The 17,818-nt window shown below is 40.4% G+C and overlaps 1 protein-coding gene across 4 annotated transcripts in view; it reads left to right on the top strand.

Annotated features, from left to right (window-relative positions):
* LOC148039179 (S-adenosyl-L-methionine-dependent methyltransferases superfamily protein) overlaps positions 1–16,583 on the top strand; it is a 58,510-nt gene extending 41,927 nt beyond the window's left edge. The window contains exons 3-9 of one of the 4 annotated variants that reach the window (XR_015690368.1): positions 1,803–1,850; positions 14,655–14,904; positions 15,100–15,187; positions 15,289–15,354; positions 15,505–15,573; positions 15,675–15,870; positions 15,955–16,582. Coding sequence is in view for 1 of the 4 variants with exons in the window: in XM_087675074.1 (XP_087531200.1) it covers positions 1,803–1,850; positions 14,655–14,904; positions 15,100–15,187; positions 15,289–15,354; positions 15,505–15,573; positions 15,675–15,761 (608 nt within the window). In the remaining 3 variants the exon portion in view is untranslated. Of the gene's footprint in view, positions 1–1,802; positions 1,851–14,654; positions 14,905–15,099; positions 15,188–15,288; positions 15,355–15,504; positions 15,574–15,674 lie in introns of all 4 variants that reach the window. The other 3 variants (XR_015690367.1, XR_015690369.1, XM_087675074.1) reach the window with 3 other exon arrangements.
* The last annotated feature ends 1,235 nt before the right edge of the window (positions 16,584–17,818 follow it).

The following is a 17,818-nucleotide window of genomic DNA, read 5'->3' as shown; positions in this document are numbered from 1 at the left end:
AGAGAAAAACACAGAGAACTGCAGTGAATGAAGGCTGAATGTAAGGGGGAAATATGTACAAGGGGCTGTGAGAATATGTCAGCCAGTCTCAACTTGTGCTGTTACCCTGGGCTGGGCAGAATATATAGGCAGTAAGAAAAAGAATAAAATAATCAGGTCTGTCAGCTTGAAACTGGTCAACAGACTGCAGGCTGGTCTGTGTGACCAAAAGATAATAAAATTGCTGCGATTGCTGCCTCCATGCCACGTGGCATGTGTCCAATTGCCCAGATTGCTCTGGCACTGCCTGACCTGCCCAGAAATGTTGTGAAAATATGGGTGACTGCCTGTATGTTGTCTGACCTGCTTAGAAATGCATGGATCTGCCCTAAAACTATTGTACAGTGCCTATGCCTGTCCAAGGGATGACCAAAGGTACTTGAGCATCTTTTTAATGTACCACCTTTCATTCTTCTATATATGATGGTTTAACATTTTATTGGTGGATTACTGGACTGGTATGCAAGATGGTGGTGGTTCCTAGGGGCTTGTGTGTTCATCATTATCTATTTTATTGCAGTGATCACCCATGATTCGAAAGAGGGTGTTAGTGGTGTACATTTTATTGGTGTTAGGCACATTGATTTGGCTTTATTTGGGTGACTGTATGGGCAGATCTCAGTTAGGGTTGATCCATTGTCTCAGGCTCATCCTATAGTGTATTTACTCCATTCTTCCTCCATTCGTATTGTATCTAATCACATCCATCTGGAGAGGAGACTGGAGGTACTTCTGGTCATGTCTTGTCTTATAGATTCCATTGCCTGTTGTTCATTCTATGAGTTTTTGTGTTCTCCTCAGTGTTCGGTACTTGCTTTTCTCAGTGTACAATACTTGTTCTTCTGTCTTTTCTGCTCATTCTCACTCTATAGTTGTGGTGGGAGACTTGGTTCCTCCAAATATTTAGTGCTTGCACTGGGGAGATTTTGTACATTGATGGGCTCAGGGGGTTTGGGATTGTGTACAAAGTTGGATATTCTCTACCCCCTTGAATGCAAGTGCAATTTTTTCATATTGTTTAAGAAGCTATGAACCTGATTTTCATAAATCTACCTATGGGTGACATAGGTCATATGTTATGTTTTGTATTCAATGAAGATCCTCTGTATCATGACCTTCAGGCTGTTAGGCTAGGAAGCTAATTATTTTGGGACTACCTATGGGTGAGAGAGGTTGCACGGTAGGCTTTGTATTCAACGAAGATGCTCATTGAGATTTTTACTTTGAGAAATGTAATTTTATAGCGTTGCTATTGCTCATCCTTTTTGCTCCATCTTCAGTTAATGGATGGGCAAGAAGATACGTATGCTGCAACCCACACCTGTGTTTTTCCCACTCCACCATTTTTGGCCTAAAACAAAACATTGCTCCACACTTAAACTCAGATCTCCATGTTAATGCTCAAATAAGATTGATCTCCATGTCCCTTTTGGGTATAGATGTAGTATAAATCAAATATTTTAAATAAAGTCAATCCAAATATTGGCAGCAATTTTACACAGCTTTTAATATTCCTAGTTTGCTGTTACACATGATTCTATCATCTTTTTCCTCACACAGTCTCCCAAGTTATTCAAGTGTATAGAGGTTCCAACTCTAAAGTCACTACTTTTTTAATTGCAATTATGCATTTCTTTTTGGAGTTTTCTGCGTATGTATTTTCAAGTTCTTTTAGAGTTTTCTGTAGAGTTCTCTCCACTTCGTTAAGTGAGAGTGTACTCTCCATCACATTGGGACTTAATGAGTTTTTTGATCATCTGCAGCAAGAAAGTTTGGATGCAAAACAGTGCAAGGCATAGATATTGATCAAGGTAATTTCTGAAGCTGAAAAAGCAACTTGTAATACAACTTAATTTGAGTGCTGTTTCAAAGAGCTGAATATTTATGGACAGGGTTATGTGGATTATAGTCTATGCTTCCTACACTCACTCAGGTTGCATTAATAAAGCAACAAATTTAAAGACCTGTGCTGAGCCAACATAGATTCTCCTTACTGACTTAACTGAGCTTAGCTCCTTTAGCTAGCATCTGATGGACTCTTATTCCTAGTTGAATCTTTCAAAAAATGACTTCTTTGCTAGCGGGTGAGGGTACTTCTTCCAGCTCTTTTTCTTTGGATGAGTGGTCTTCCCCGAGTGTGGGCACTTGGGATGGCACTCCAGACTTCTCGTCCTTGTCTTTATTGGTCTGCTCCTTTGCTTTCTTCCCTTGTTTTGACTTTTGTCCATTCCTTGGCGTGCTAGCCGGAAAGACACAGCTAATTGATATTTCTCTTGCTGATCCTGCCTCCGTATGTCCCACATCTTGCTCAAGAACCATAGGGACTAACTTCTCCTAGGTGATAGTGTCCCAAATATGAGAGGGTGTGAGGAGATTGGTGTAGAAGACATCCTATTTGGAGTATTGTAATTTGTAACTATAACAACAATGTCATAACCATGTCATTTGGAGCCACCTTCTTGCCAATGGGTGTAAGCTCATCCCAAATGTCCTTCATCTTGGTGATGTGGCCTTTCATGGTTGGGGAGTCTGTGACAGAGATGTTGTAGCTTCATCTTGAGGCTTATCTTGCATGCAAAGGTCTTAACGTGATAGCGAGAAGACAATTCAGCCTAGACCTTAGCGGCATTGCAAACAGGGTGTAAATGGACAAGAACTGAATAATGGCAGCTCATGCAGAGGAAGGAATGAGCCTCAGAGTTGAGCTGGTCCCATAGGCTGTTGAATCTGCTATAGAGTCAATCTATGGATCCACAATGGGACGAGAAGCAGGAGTGGTGACAAAGTCCCAGAGATGGAATGTATGAAGGATGCGCTTGATCCTGCAAAACCAAATGGCCCAACTTGAGCTTTCCAGCTTGTCTTCTCTGGGAGTTGGGGAGGATGGACACCTATACAGGGGCTGCCATGATGGCCATATGTGGAATAGAGGATGTAGAAGGTGAAGGGGGAAAGGAAAGGTGAGAGGATGGAGGATGAGAGGGTGGCAGTCACAACCTGCACTCTATTTGTTGCACAATTTCCTTGGTCTTTGTGTTCATCCTCATGATCCACACGATCAGGATCATCTTCGCACAAATGTGTGATGCAGGACATGGCGAGTATAAGGTTCTAAGATATGTGATGCATTCAAACTGAGGAGCAGAGTGCTTTTTGCCTAACTCCTCTGCCATCATGAGTTGGTTTGAGCACATGCACCCTGATTTCCTTATCCCTCTCACTAGTGCTAGGAGGAGATTGAGTTTACTCGTGTTGCTTATTTCCTTATTCCCTCATGCACCCTGATCCCCTTATTTCCTCATGGTCATGGTGGTCAGAATGCTAGTCTTCCTGGTCTTTTTCATTTTTTTGTCTACGATCCTCACTGTCTCAGTTATATTCCCTATCCACCTGATCTTCCTATTTGTACCAGCCTGCCATGTGTACCCTTCAAAAACCTGCAAAAAATCAAAGACAGCTGCAATGCATCGTCTGCTGCCTTCTTCTAGTGAAAAGTTCTCCATCCAACCAAACAGGATGAGGACAGGGCTGAAGAGGGAGAAAATGCGGCAAAAAAGAGAAAACACATCTGCTGGTATGGTGCTCCATGTGTAGTGTTTGGTGACGATACCATGTGGGAGTTGCAAAAGCAAAAGAACGTGGAGACAAGAGAAGAAGGTATGAGAGAAGATGAAACACAGAAGAAGTCTGAAGGCATACCACTCTGAGCTGAATGCAAATGCAGGCTAAAAACAGTCAGTCCCTGCACGTGTGTATGCTGCATTGGTGAGGATGCTGGATTGATTGCAAATGATGAGGATAATGATGTGATAGCTGTGATGAAAGGCTGCTGGATATGGAGGACTGCTAGTGGCTGCCTTATATCAGCAGGAGCTCAAGAAACAGACTGATCTGCTGCCATAAGTGCCAGCCGGGTTGCTGCAGCCATAAATTCTGGCTGACCTGATGATAATGAAGCTGGCAAAGGTAGAAAGCTGGCTGCCTGTTGTGATCTCATGAGAGAGAGTACTATATCATATATGATGATGTAGTCCCCCTCCCTTTGAGGCATCTCTGCATCATTTGTCTATGGCATAACTGGAGGTATCAGGTTCACACAACAGTTTACATGACCTTCATTTTTGTCACTTGTAGTGGACCTTATATCAGCAAGAGTTCAAGAAACAGACTGATCTGCTCCCATAAGTGCCAGCCGGCTTGCTGCAGCTATAAATTCTGGCTGACCTGATGATAATGAAGCTGGCAAAGGTAGAAAGCTGGCTGCCTGTTGTGATCTCATGAGAGAGAGTACTATATCATATATGATGATGTAGTCCCCTCCCTTTGAGGCATCTCTGCATCATTTGTCTATGGCATAACTGGAGGTATCAGATTCACACAACAGTTTACATGACCTTGGTCTTTGTCACTTGTAGTGGACCTTTGGGTCTCTACTCACGATGTTGATCCTCTGTTGGAGCTCTCTTTTGAAATGGAACAGTGCCTGATCCTCTGGCCACACATACTCTCCATATTGACCCATGGTACCGTAGCAACACATGTAAACTCAATCTCCTCCTAGTCTTAGTGAGAGGGAATAAGGAAATCAAGGTGCATGAGCTCAAACCAACTCTTCATGATGATGGAGAAGTGGGCCAACAAGTGCTTACCTCCTCAATTTGAATGCATCACATATCTTAGAATCTATATCTCCTCAGTTTGTGCCCATGTTGGGTGCACACAAGTTCCTATTTAAGAAGCAAGAAACTAGCCCATGGTTTTTTGTAAGTAGGCCATTTAAGGGGCCATTGACTCAACAAGCAATGTGACTGTCAAGCCATACATCAAATACGTGCGATCGGGTTTACGCCAATTATGGCAGGTCGAGTGTTTGCATAGTTTATGATAGACTGAAACAAGGATTGGAGGTGAATATGCAACTATACACACATTGCTCTTGTGATCTCACCTTGTAAGGCACTAGTCTCTCAAATGCACAACTCATAAAAAGATAAGAGGATTCAAAGCAAACATAATTCTCTTATCCAATCTTGCAATCTCACATGCTCTAAATTCTTGAAACCCAATCTATGATAGTGTTAGGAGTCATGTTTGTCATGCAGGGTCATCTCTTGTGTGTGAGCCTCAATTTGAGCTGGATGAGGGCATTAGGAGCTCTGACATTTAGTTTGTTGTGTTTTGATGGAGGAGGCTGTTAGTAGTTTTGTCAATTCATGAGTGAGTCTAGCTATGTAGTTTAGTGGGCCAAGCATTGTTGTGATTTTTAAAAAAACGTGTCATTATTATGGTGATTTTGGCATTTATAATTGGTCAATGAGCTTTTAATGCTGTTTGACTTGATCATATTTATGGCAACATTTTTGAGCTATATATCTAGGTGTCATGAGGACATGTATTTTTGAAACCTCACTTAACATGTAGATTAATTTTTAATCACATGGTTAAGTAAATGTTACACACGTGAGGTGTAACTGGGATTAAAGTAAATTTACGAGCCTGAGACCCAAGGAAATTACGGAATGTCAAAGACAAAAGTTGCTATAAGTTATGCCACACAGGTACTTAGCGGCATTTGATGCCAGTTGTTGGCCTAGATCATTCATTTGGCCATAAGTGTCAGTTGGTGAATTTACAGAAGTGGCGCTTAATGGTACCTAACGCTAATCTGATGGTCAAAGATGACGCAGAGACACTTGGAAATGGAAGTTGTGTAGCCAATTTAAACAAAATTAATATTTAATTATGGATAATGTTGAAAAAATCATTTGGAAAGGCTGTCACTTGTCAAAAATGTCCAAGCAAGATTGAAAAACGTCTTTAGAGCTTAGAGAGAGACAGTTTTAGTATATTCAGCCTGTAAGAGAGAGGGAGGAGATGTTGCTGGTCTGATTTGCAGTCATTGGAGGACTTTCCGAGGTAGTCAAGGCAGGAGAAGACCAATCGGCAGTAAGTGACAACATCTACAAGTTGTTGAGACAGGGCAGTAGTAGTAAATGATTAATTTTCTTTAGTTCTTTGCATCGACAAGCTGTTGAGACAGAGCAACAGCAGTAAATGACATATTTTCTTTAGTTCTTCACAAAGAAAGTCTGAATTTTCTCTCTCCTCAGCATTCTCTTTGATATCCCAGCCTTTCTACACCCTTGCTCCAAAGATTGCAGCATTGAGATTATCAAAGGCTGAGAAATTTCGGATTTCTCTGCTGTAAATCCTAATCTGCAGCAGAAATTAGGGTTTAGCAGTAGCCTCGGGAAGCGTGCCAGAAATTGGAAGCTCCAAGACTTGGGTTCAACAGGGCTGAATGTGTTTTTAGCCTATTCAAGTGGAGGGACCAGCAAATAATTGAATTTGGGGCATTTTCCATTTTCATCAAAGTGGGTCTCCTCAGCACACTCTCTCATATCCTAGCCTTTCTACACCCTTGCTCCAAAGATTGTAGCATTGAGATCACCAAAGGCCGAGAAATTTCGGATTTCTTTGTTGTAAATCCTAATCTGCAACAGAAATTAGGGTTTAGTAGTAGCCTCGGGAAGCGTGCAAGAAATTGGAAGCTCCAAGACTTGGGTTCAACAGGGTTGAAGCTGTTTTTAGCCTATTCAAGTGGAGAGACCAACAAATAATTGAATTTGGGGCATTTTCCATTTTCATCAAAGTGGGTGAAGTTTAATTGATTGCCCGAATCAAGGGGCAAATTAGATTAAAGACTTGCTGGAGTTAAATAAAATACGAAAGGGGTCTTAGTTTTGGGGTCAACAGGGTGTCCAATGTCCAAGATTATATGATAAAGTGTGCATTTCAGTTTTGTGAATTTGTTAATTGCTGTAAATAGTGCTTAATCATGTTATTTACCAACCTCTATTTGAGGAGGAGAGGAGGAAGGCTGGTTACATGGTTCCGTTGCCGAGACTTGAACTCGGGTCGCTCGGGTGAGAGCCAAGTATCCTCTCTGAATAGGTTGCATCAAACTGCTGAATGATAGTCAAAGCTTTCAGTCCATCTTGTACACCACTAAAGGACTCAAACTTCATTGCTTTTCCACCCTTATCATAGTCTTTTACTGTCCCTTTGGGTGTCAAGTTGTCATACACTGGCTGTTGCAATGCTAAATTTACATAAAAACCAACGCCAAACGGAGCATTTGCATAACCAACATTCGTTCCTTGAGGCCCGTAAGCATTTAGGGGTGCAAATGTAGTACCAAACATGCTACTTTGTGCCCTAGGCATCAAGCCAATGTTGCTATACATATTGTTTTGTATATTTCTAGCTATACTTGAATACATTGGACCTTGCACACCATGCATTGGTTGCTGCATATCATAGGGATTTGTGCCATATATTCGCGTGTGCGGTCTTTGTCCAACCATAGCATAAAAAATAGTGCCTCCACCAAAATATCCTGGTTGCCCCATCATAGCATGCATGCTCGGTTGTCCAAAATCCGTTGGATTAGCACTTCTGTGATGGCCTTGCATTTGCATTTCTTGCCCCGTAGGTACCAACTGTTTTTTTTTTTTTTTCATTAGCATCTTTGGGAACTTCAAATGAAAGGTTAGGCATTATCTTTGGTGCATCTTGCTGTCTCGAAGGTGTAGAAGATGTCTTCTTATTCTTGCCTTTGTTCTTCTTCTTTGGAGCATTCGAAAATCGGGTAAATTGAGGATCCTTTGCCAATTCAGCAAAGAGGTTTGCTGCTGTCCTTATCCGATTCTTGAATTGGTCATCAAATTCCTCTTCACTTTGCTGGTCATCAGCCTCCTTATGCCTTGAAGGCCGTGCATCTTGCCCACAACAACATTTTCAGCTTGCTATCCATGGTTAGAGCCTTGTCCAAGGTCAGACATTGCATTTTCTTCAAACCCTTGTGAACATTCATACTGAGAGGCATCATCATTGCTTGAGGCCATCTCACTGTATGAAGACATATTGCTGTAATTTCTCAGCTGAGAGTAAAAATCAGCAATAGCACAAAGCTTTGACTTGCAATCAGGTGCCTCGGGCCCACCAAATCAAGGGATTGAGTGGTATCCCGGCAATGGAACCATGAGACCAAGAACCATGTAACTAGCCTTTCTCCTCGGATAAGGTGGTAAATAACTTGATTAAGCACTACTAACAGCAATTAACAAATTCACAAAACTGAAAAGTTCACTTTACCATATAACTACTCTTGGACATTGTGTTCAATGAATTGCGTGAACATAGGCTCGTTATCAGTGACAGAAAAGTGAATTCTTCTTGCATGAAATCCACTTTTTGGGGCATATTGTATTGGCTGATGGTATTCGCATGGGCCTTGCAAAGGTTGAGGCAATACGATCATGGCCACCTTTGAAGAATGTGTACGAGATCCGTATCTTCTTGGATTTATGTTCTTGCTATAGGAAGTATGTACGCGGGTTTGTTGAAATTGCATTTCCATTGCATACTTTGCAAAAGAAGGATGTGCCATTTAGATGGACAGCAGTGGAAATTTCAGCATTTGAAAAGTTGAAGGAAAAGATGACTTCAGATCTTGTGCTTGTGTTGTCCAATCTAAGAAAGTCATTTATAGTTCAATTTGATGCATGTGGTAACAACATTGGGATTCTTCTTATGCAGGATGACCGAGTTGTGGCTTATGAGAGCGGAATTCTCCATGATACAGAAAAGAATTTGCAAGTCTATGAGAAAGAGCTCTTGGTTGTAATTCATGCAGTCTACGTGGGAACATTATTTGTTGAGGGTTGATTTTACAGTGCAGACGGACTTTTTGACGCAAACAAAGTTGTCAGAGAAGCATATGAGATGGGAAAATTTTCTCTCTATGTTTCATTTTTAGATTGTACATATTGATGGTAAAAAGAATGTTGTGGCTTATGCACTGTTACATAAGCCATAAATTTCAGCCGTCAGCATGGTTTATCACACTGAGTTGGATATCATGAAAGAGCAATATGTTGCTGATTTGGACTTTGCTAATGTTTATGATCAGCTTTGCAATGGGCAAAGGCATGGACACTTTGTGCTAAGAGATGGATTTCTGATGATGCATGGACGATTGTGTCACAAAGCAGTTAAGGCCTAGAGTTATCACTGAAAGTCATGCTCTTTCGTATACAGGACACAGAGGTATTGATGCCATGCTTAAGGCAGTGGAGCATTTTTTTAATTGGCTAGCTTTGAGGCATGATGTAGAACAGTTTGTTAAGATATGCATCGTATGCTAGAAGGTAAAGCATGATAGGCAAAAGATGTAGGGTTTGTTGTAGCCCTTGTCTATTCTAGATAGACCTTGGCAAAGCATTGGAATGGACTTTATTTTTGAGCTTTCTAAGACACCTACATGGAATGATGGGATATGGACTATCATTTGCAGGTTTAGCAAACAAGCCATTTCATTCCGGTGAGGAAGAAAATAAAGGCTGATTATATGGTATGATTGTTTTTGCAGCACATATTTAAGTATCATGGTATGCCAGAGTCAATCATTAGTGATCGAGACCCTCGGATGACCAATTTATTTTGGAAGGGGTTGTTTGAGAATATGGGTACCACACTGAAATTCTCATCATCCTTTCATCCGTAGACAGATGGTTAGTTTGAGAAAGCAAATTCGAGTGTTAGATCTTGAGGTGCTATGTTTCAGACCACAAGACATAGTGGGAGCAATATTAGCCCTTGGTTGAGTTTGCTTACAACAACACAATGCATAGTTCTATGGGCAAAGCTCCATTTGAGGTGTTTGAGGGTGGCAAGAAGGTACCACCTATTCTACAAACTAAAGATAAGATCTTTGAGGTTGATTGTTATGTGGAAAACTTGGATGTAGCCTATGCAAAGATAAAATATGCACTTCAGAGATCGCAAGAAAAGCAAAAGAGGGAAGCTGATCGCCACAGACGTGCTTTGCAGTTTGCAGAGGGTGATTTTTTATTGTTGCGTTTTGAAAAGGCAAGGTTGAAAAAGATAAAAGGAAGAGAAAGATTGTATCCAAAGTTGAGTATGAGATACTATGGGCCCTTCCAGGTGTTGGAGAAGATCAGCGATGTGGCATATCGACTGAAATTACCTCCACATTGACAGATACACAATTCCTTTCATGTCAATTTGTTGAGGCCTTTTCATGTTGATATGCTAGAGGATATGTCTGCTGAAATTCAGCCTGAGGTTGAGAAGTTGGATGAGATTTGGGTATCTGAGCAAATTTTTGCACATAAGGAAAGAAAGGTCAAATGTAAAGTTTCCAAGAGATACTTGGTGAAATTTTAGAATTATTTACCGATGGATGCCAAATGGATGGAAGAGGATGACTTAGCAGTCCATTCTCAGTTGTTGCAGCTTTACCTAGATACCTTTCTGTTAGAGCCGGACTTCGTTAGGTTTAGCAAAGCAAAGGTCTGGAGTATTTCGTGATACTCAAGGGGGAGGTAGCACTTTCACTTCTCCAGTTATGGATAACTCTCGTACGTAGTGGATCTCGGATGGATTCAGTATGCATCCAAGGTACTTCGCTGATAGTATGTTTGCCATGAGGTCACTACTTAGTGTACTAGTCACTGTAAGATGTATGTAGATGAGTATGAGCTTCACCCGGGCACTAGAATTATACTTTCACATAAGCTTATAATCAATTTGGCATGAATTTTGCCTCAATTTTGAAACAAAAATTATGATCAGTTTCAGCTTAGATTTTGATCAGCTTGAGAACTTGTATAGTCACTTTTTGGATCAATTTTTGCATTGATTGTTGGTCAGTTTTTGCAATGAGTTTGTGATCAGTTTTTACATCTAGTTCCATGGACAACAGCATATGTAATGATGCCATTGATGTTTTAGCCATGGTTTATGCTTGGTTATGCTATACTATGGTTTGGTTTTGCCAGATGAGTTGAGCTAATGAGAAATAGACATATCACATGATAATCTAGTAATGTTTTTTAATAAGATTATTTGTAAGTCTTATGGTATGTTATGATTGGCTAGTAATTTTGAGCATGTGTTGGGCATATGGAATGGTTAAGCAACAGTGCACAATGTTGTGCTAACTATGACGCCTTGTGGAAATTCCAATCTACTATTTTGCTTTTGATGCATTTGACAGTGCAATTGTGGATGATTGCAAGGATTTTAAGGGGGAGGGATGTCATGAGGACATGTATTTTTGAAACCTCACTTAACATGTGGATTAATTTTTAATCACATGGTTAAGTAAATGTTGCACATGTGAGGTGTAACTGGGATTAGAGTAAATTTACGAGCTCGGGACCCAAGAAAATCACTGGATGTCAAAGGCAAAAGTTGCTATAAGTTGTGCCGCGCAAGTACGTGGTAGTATTTGGTGCAAGTTGTTGGCGTAGGTCATTCATTTGGCCATAAGTGTCAATCGGTGACACTAGAGAAGCGACGTTTAATGGTACCTAATACCAATCTGATAGTCAAAGATGACGTAGAGACACTCAATAATTGAAGTTTCCTAGCCAATTTAATTATTGGTTAGTCAGATTATTTTTGAGGGCATTGAAATAATTATTAGATTAATTTTCAGTATTTAAAGATTAAAAATTAATATTTAATTATGGACAATGCTGGAAAAACCATTTGGGAAGGTTGTCGCTTATCAAAAATGCCCATGCAAGACTGAAAAACGTCTTTAGAGGCTGGAGAGGCATTTTTAGTGTATTTAGCCTACAAGAGAGAGGGAGGAGATGCTGCTGGTTTGATTTGGAGCTAATTGGAGGACCTTTTGAGGTAGTCAAGGGCAAGAGAAGATCAGACAACAGTAGGTGGCAATATCTACAAGATGTTGAGACAATGATTGATTTTCTTCGGTTCTTTGCATCTAGAAGCTATTGAGATAGGGCATTAGTAGTAAATGACAGATTTACACAGACAAGTTCCACTTTGTTGCACGTGGATAACCAAAGTGCCTTAGCTCTGGCAAAGAACCCCGTGTTTCATGCTCGCATGAAGTACATTGAGGTTCAATACCATTATGTAAGGAAGTGGATCATGGATTCCAAGTTAGTAGTGGTCTATTGTCCTATGGCGGACAATGTGGCAGATCTCTTCACGAAGCCTTTGCCCAAGGCTTCTATGCTTCATCACATGCAATTGTTCGGTCTTTAGACTCTCCTAGGATATGAGAGGGGATGTTAGCTTGCCTTATTTTGTTAGTTTGTCATCTCTTGGTAGTGAGGCCTAGTTAGAGTCTGACATGGATATCTAGAGCTCCGATTGTGTTTTCTTTCCAGCTTTGTGTGTTTGTCTAGCACTTGTGCTGCCCCAAATAGCTGTTTTGTCCCCAAATAGCTGTAATCTGCCATGTCAACATTTTCAGTGCAGTCGCCAGCATTTTTTGCTGCCATGTCAGCATTCTATGCAGGTTGGCCAGCATTTATGGCCTCATTTATTGTTTGTCGTCAAGTTTTCTGCATATTTGGCTATATATAGCCATACCTAGCTAGTTGGTCGTTCATTCTCTATCTTCAGCAGGTGGTCCATTAGGCGGTTGCAGTCTTTTCTGTCTCCATTGCAGACAACAGGTTGCACACTGTTTGTCTTAGTCACTATCATCGTTTCCATCACGGTCACAGTTGTCGTCGTCATTATTCAGCTTGATCCGGTGCCCTCACTGATGCCTTGGGATGCATGCAGGGACTGATCAGTCCTCATTGTATTTACCTTTCCTTCATCGTTGAGTGTAGATTTTTTCTCTTTTTGGGCTCTCTCTTCTCCTTTCCTTTTCTCTCCGTATTCGTGATTCTCTTTCATTGTGCTCTCTCAGAGGCTCTACCTTCAGGCTAATACTTGTAGGTTCCTTACGATATGTTAGGCCAGTACATTCTTAGGCTAGTCTAGCACCATTTCTTAGTTCCTTAGGACTATTTTAAGTCGGGCCCGTAGGCTAATGTGTCCTTTAGGCTACATATCTTTGGGACTCTATTAACTCTTGTTGCATTTAGTCACCCATTCTGTTGTTCCATTGCATTTTACTTGGGCTTTAACTTTGCTTTGCTTTGCATAGCACCAAAGCATCTCACTTTGAAGCATTGTTATGCAAGTTTTGGTCTCTTCTAGTACTTACATGTTTCTCTCGGTTGAGCCCTTGTTTCTTCGATTGGCATGGAGGCTTCCCCTCTTGAGGCTGAGCTTTAGGCATCTCTTTGATGCTACTATGGTGGTTGCTTTTGCAACACAAATCCTCAAGGTGAGACGTTTTCTACATCCGTGTCTTCATTAGGTTCTTAGCACCACCAGTCGACATTAGCTCTTGCTCTAGCAGCTGATATCCATGGTCTGAGAGGGGGTTGCCTTCCCCATGCAGTACAAATAGGTTTTGGCATCGTCCTTTGACATGATTATCCCTTTCCTGTTGTATCTGCCTTTTGTATAGTATCTTGCATTTTATTATATTATTCACTCTTGTAAACGGGCCTTGGCCAAGTGAACAATTTCCCTAGTATGGCGCTATTAAAGTGGCACCTTGTTGCATGAGCATGCCCTGTATACATGACTCCTTTGCATTTAGGATTGTGTGTATGTTGGGCCCTTGGAGGGGATGAAGACTTAAGAGAGTAAGCATCCTTCCAAGCTCAAAACCCATGCATTGTGTAGCATGATTTCCTTTTACCTCATGGAGTGAAGCATACATTAGCACATTTCTCACCCAAGATGTTGAGCAGCTACCACACACATCTATAGCTAACAAAACCCTTGATTGTGGTTGCGCATTATTGCATCTTACTTTTATGTGAACTAGGAAGCCTTTTTTAAAAAGGAACACAAAAAGAAGAAGAAAAAAACACTTGGGTGACTCCAAAGAAGATATCCATTGCTTGTGTGAAGTTGGTGAGTCCTTTGTTAGTCCAGAGTGACGCTCTTGGCCTGATGCCTTGGTCTCTTTGGGGTTGGGACCAATTGGGTCAGAACTGACATGTCTTATCACTCTCCTTGGTCTCTTTTTTTGGGCATGAGGAGTTGCTGAGCTACCAAACCTGCCTCTTAATTATCATACTTTTTTTTTTCTAGCAAATTTCTGCTCACTAAACAGCCCTGAAAAGCCATTTTTGCCATTTTGCATGGGTCAGATTTCTGGCTCCAAAGTCCTGCATTGTTTTTCTTTGCCAGGTAAGTCCGTAGCAGCGTTATTTTTCTTAGCTGTTCGTTCTGTCCTCATATGCCATATTTTGCACAACCCTGTAATGTATACTCCTTTAGCTTTTGGTGGCCATCTTGTTTCCACCAATGAAGGTCTTATCTAATTTGTTGAGATGGATAATCCATGTTATTGACATCCCTTTGTCTGTTTGATGCGATCACTAAATCTAACAGAGCTTCACTGCTGTGAAGCCTCAAGCATGGCAGACTTCTTATAAATCACCCAGTTTTGAGTATCATTTTGTCTTGCTGTTTCCTGATTGTTGTAAACACTGTTGATGTAAGACTATCAGAGCATGTGTTAGTATCGACTTTAGATCTGCATACAATTTTGTCTTGTACTCCTTAAATGTACTTTTTAGTGTTGGAATCATTTATTGTGAGTTGCCTGTTTTGTTTTCTTATTTGGAATGGGAAATAAGACTTCTATAAAGCTTGATAGTTGTAAAATTGAAGTGAATCCATGTGTCTGCCAGAGCTGGTGCGCCGTGCATATCAACTACTGCATAAAACTGCAACAAAGAGTCAGAATGTGGCAGAAGTCGCAGAAAATACAAGTGATAAACTCAGAAGATGCAGGGACAAAGAGGCAACCATGGAAGGCCTTTCATCAAACAGACTTTCGGCTGAATTGAGCAATGAGGAGCTCTTGAGAAGAGTAACATTCAAGACAGAAAACTTCATCGAACATATGGAAACGTGTGCAAGATACGACACCGTGTTATGGTTATATTCTCATTAAAGCGTTAGCATCTGCTATGCATAGACCCATTGCTGGAAATTATAATTTTTAAATTCTCATTAAAGCTTTAGCATCTGCTATGCATAGACCCATTACTGGAAATTATAATTTTTAACTTCTTTGTAACGTCAATGCATAAATGTTTTGAGCATAACAGAATCGATCTTTGATTTTGACAGTTTGAGTCTAACCAAATGGATTCATCTGAATTGGGGAGATGTTGGTCTTATTCGTCTGTTTGCAAAGATCAGAAATTTGCTGCGGCCTGTAAGGGACTTGTTGTTTTATATCCTAAGACAAAATGTAGGTTTTGAAGGTTACACTCAGCATACTTGTGACCTAACTGATAGCCCTTAATCAAAATGAAGGGTGGCATTTTGGTGCTTGAACCTCAGCCGTGGGAGTCATATAAGAGCAAGCGTCTTGTCTCCGAAGTAAGTTCCTTTCTTAGATCCACTAGTTAAAAAATCAATGCCTGTGGCTCGCTGATTGAGCCACAGGCATTGATTTTGCGGTTCCGTGTACTTGAATATTAGAGAGTCGATTTTTCTTCATGACTGTATGCGTGGCTGTGTTTGAGGAAGGTTACTCGAAATAATTTCAAGGAGATCAAACTGCAACCGGAGGATTTCCGAGAGCTGCTTCTGGACAAGGTAGATGATATTTGTCGTACATCCAAATAAAGCCACTAAGCTGAATTGATTGCTGTATAACGAGCAGTACGATTTTGTTTTTCTGCTTATGAGCATTGCAGATCGGCTTTCACTCGATGGAACAACTTACGCCAACAGTCAGTGGCGCTGAAGGTTTCAGCCGGCCCATGTATCTTGTAAGGACATGATAAAACGAGATCACTTGGCTGTTGTCGAATGCCCTGTGGCAAGGACATCCTGGTTGGGAACATTAGCACACCTGATGTCATGGGGAGGGTGGCCATCCAGGTTAACACAGTCAGTATGTGTGTATCGCTAGCATTGTATGTGGATGAAGGTGTTGTACTTAACAAAGCTAACACCCCCAATGCAAACCTGCAGCTGCTGAACCTTATCAGGTGCTCATGGAACGCCCAACCTTCTTGCGCTGCTGCTGCAGGCTTCAATGTAAATGGGGTATATAGCTGGGGGATCTCATTATTCAAAACAGATTAGCTAATAACCTCATTGCACTTTTTTTGGTCTATCTGGGGATTGCAACGCTCAATGGTGGCCGTGTGTTACATGCATTGAATATATATTTGACGGTGAAATGCAAGCCACCGATCTCAATATCATTAGTTTTGACAACATTATACTATATACCTATTTAAGCCAGCAAAGCTACACAAATTGGACACTCTTGGTTGTTGGTCCCGTTGTGACAATCAGATTAGTTTCTATAGGATATCTATATTGTGGAACTCGCATGCATGCTGCAACAACTTTATCTCGAGTGGCTGTAATTCAACCCTTCAGGAGTACGATGATTGATAAAGTGAAATATGGAACGATCGATAAAGCAAGATGGAAAGCATCGTTGGACCAAAAGATGCAAATGGTTCAAGTGCTAAGCTAGATGAGAATCTAAACTAACATTACAAGGTCATGAACCATCACTTAAAATGTGCATACTTATAAGCCATAATAGATTCGTAGAAAGAAGTGGAACAATTTGTGGTGAGAAGTGTATCTCAAGGAGATGGGGGATTAATGTTTTACACCCATATTTGGTGAAAAGGCCAACCTCTAGCCATTTAGGTGGTACTACTTTTTGTTGAGCGAGTTAGGGCATACGCTTTTACTTTGATATGATGGCATACCAAGTTTTGTGAATAATTACTCCTAGAGAGAATGCAGCCCTTGCTTTTGCAATAGGGAGAAAAAGGGGCCATTTCTTTTGGGAATAGAGAGAAAAAGTAGCCATTGCTTTGGGAAATGAAAGTTTTGGCAAAACAAATGGGCATTGACAGGTGTGGAGTAAAAGATGGTATGGTAAGTTTGATTGCCTAGCATTGACAAGCATGATATTAGCTCAGCCTCTTTTTTAAATCCGTATTTCTCTAAGTCTAATGAAATCTTGTATTACATTTAGAGCATGGTTATTATAATAAAAATAAATGGATGGATGTGAAAGATTTGCAACAATAGAAGCCAAAGATAAAACTAATCCTTTTGCATGAGAAGGTTTACTATATGGCTCCAAGTTTATTTAAACCTTGTAATTACATTTAGGCATATGGTTATTTTAGCAAAATATGACAGATGGTTTACAATATTGGCAATCACTTCATGGACTATAGGTTCCATAATTCATAGCATGTCTATTTGGAGGATGGTAGGTTTTGAAGTAAAGATCTATGACCGTAGAACTATAGAAATGCAAGACAAGTAATTAGTCTCTTGTTATGGCTTAAACTCACATTTAGACACTTATTATCTTTCAAGGATAACATTTGTGCAAATGCGTCTTTTAACAAATGATCTCATAAACACTATGTTACTTATCAAGCATCTCGCAATAAGTGGAAAGACCATATTGCCCATTCAATGAATTAAAACGACTTATGGTGTACAAATTGTGAAGAACTCGAAGGGGTTAAATAGGCCCTTATTCATGTTATATGGGTAATATTAAAATAAGAACATGTGCTATGTTAATGACTCTATTGATCTCTCCCTTAGTGATCGAAACATTGGTAAGTGAACAAATTTCAAATGGTTAGCAACAAAACATGATTTAGACAAGCTAAGTTTTTCGATATCTAAATAGTACATTGTATTCACATTTATGTCTATGCTTTTTTTTTTTTTTGGAATGTACTAAACTTGGCAAAAGAGAAACTTTAGTCTACATGGTAATGGACACATCATGAATCTTTTTCAATTCTCTTTTCTTTACTTTTCACTACCTTTATTATAGATT

The sequence above is a fragment of the Lygodium microphyllum genome, chromosome 3 (assembly GCF_053477565.2).
Source record: "Lygodium microphyllum isolate KBCC chromosome 3, Lygodium_microphyllum_v1.1.10, whole genome shotgun sequence".
Classification (NCBI taxonomy): Eukaryota; Viridiplantae; Streptophyta; class Polypodiopsida; order Schizaeales; family Lygodiaceae; genus Lygodium; species Lygodium microphyllum.
This window is presented reverse-complemented; position numbering and strand designations above follow the sequence as displayed.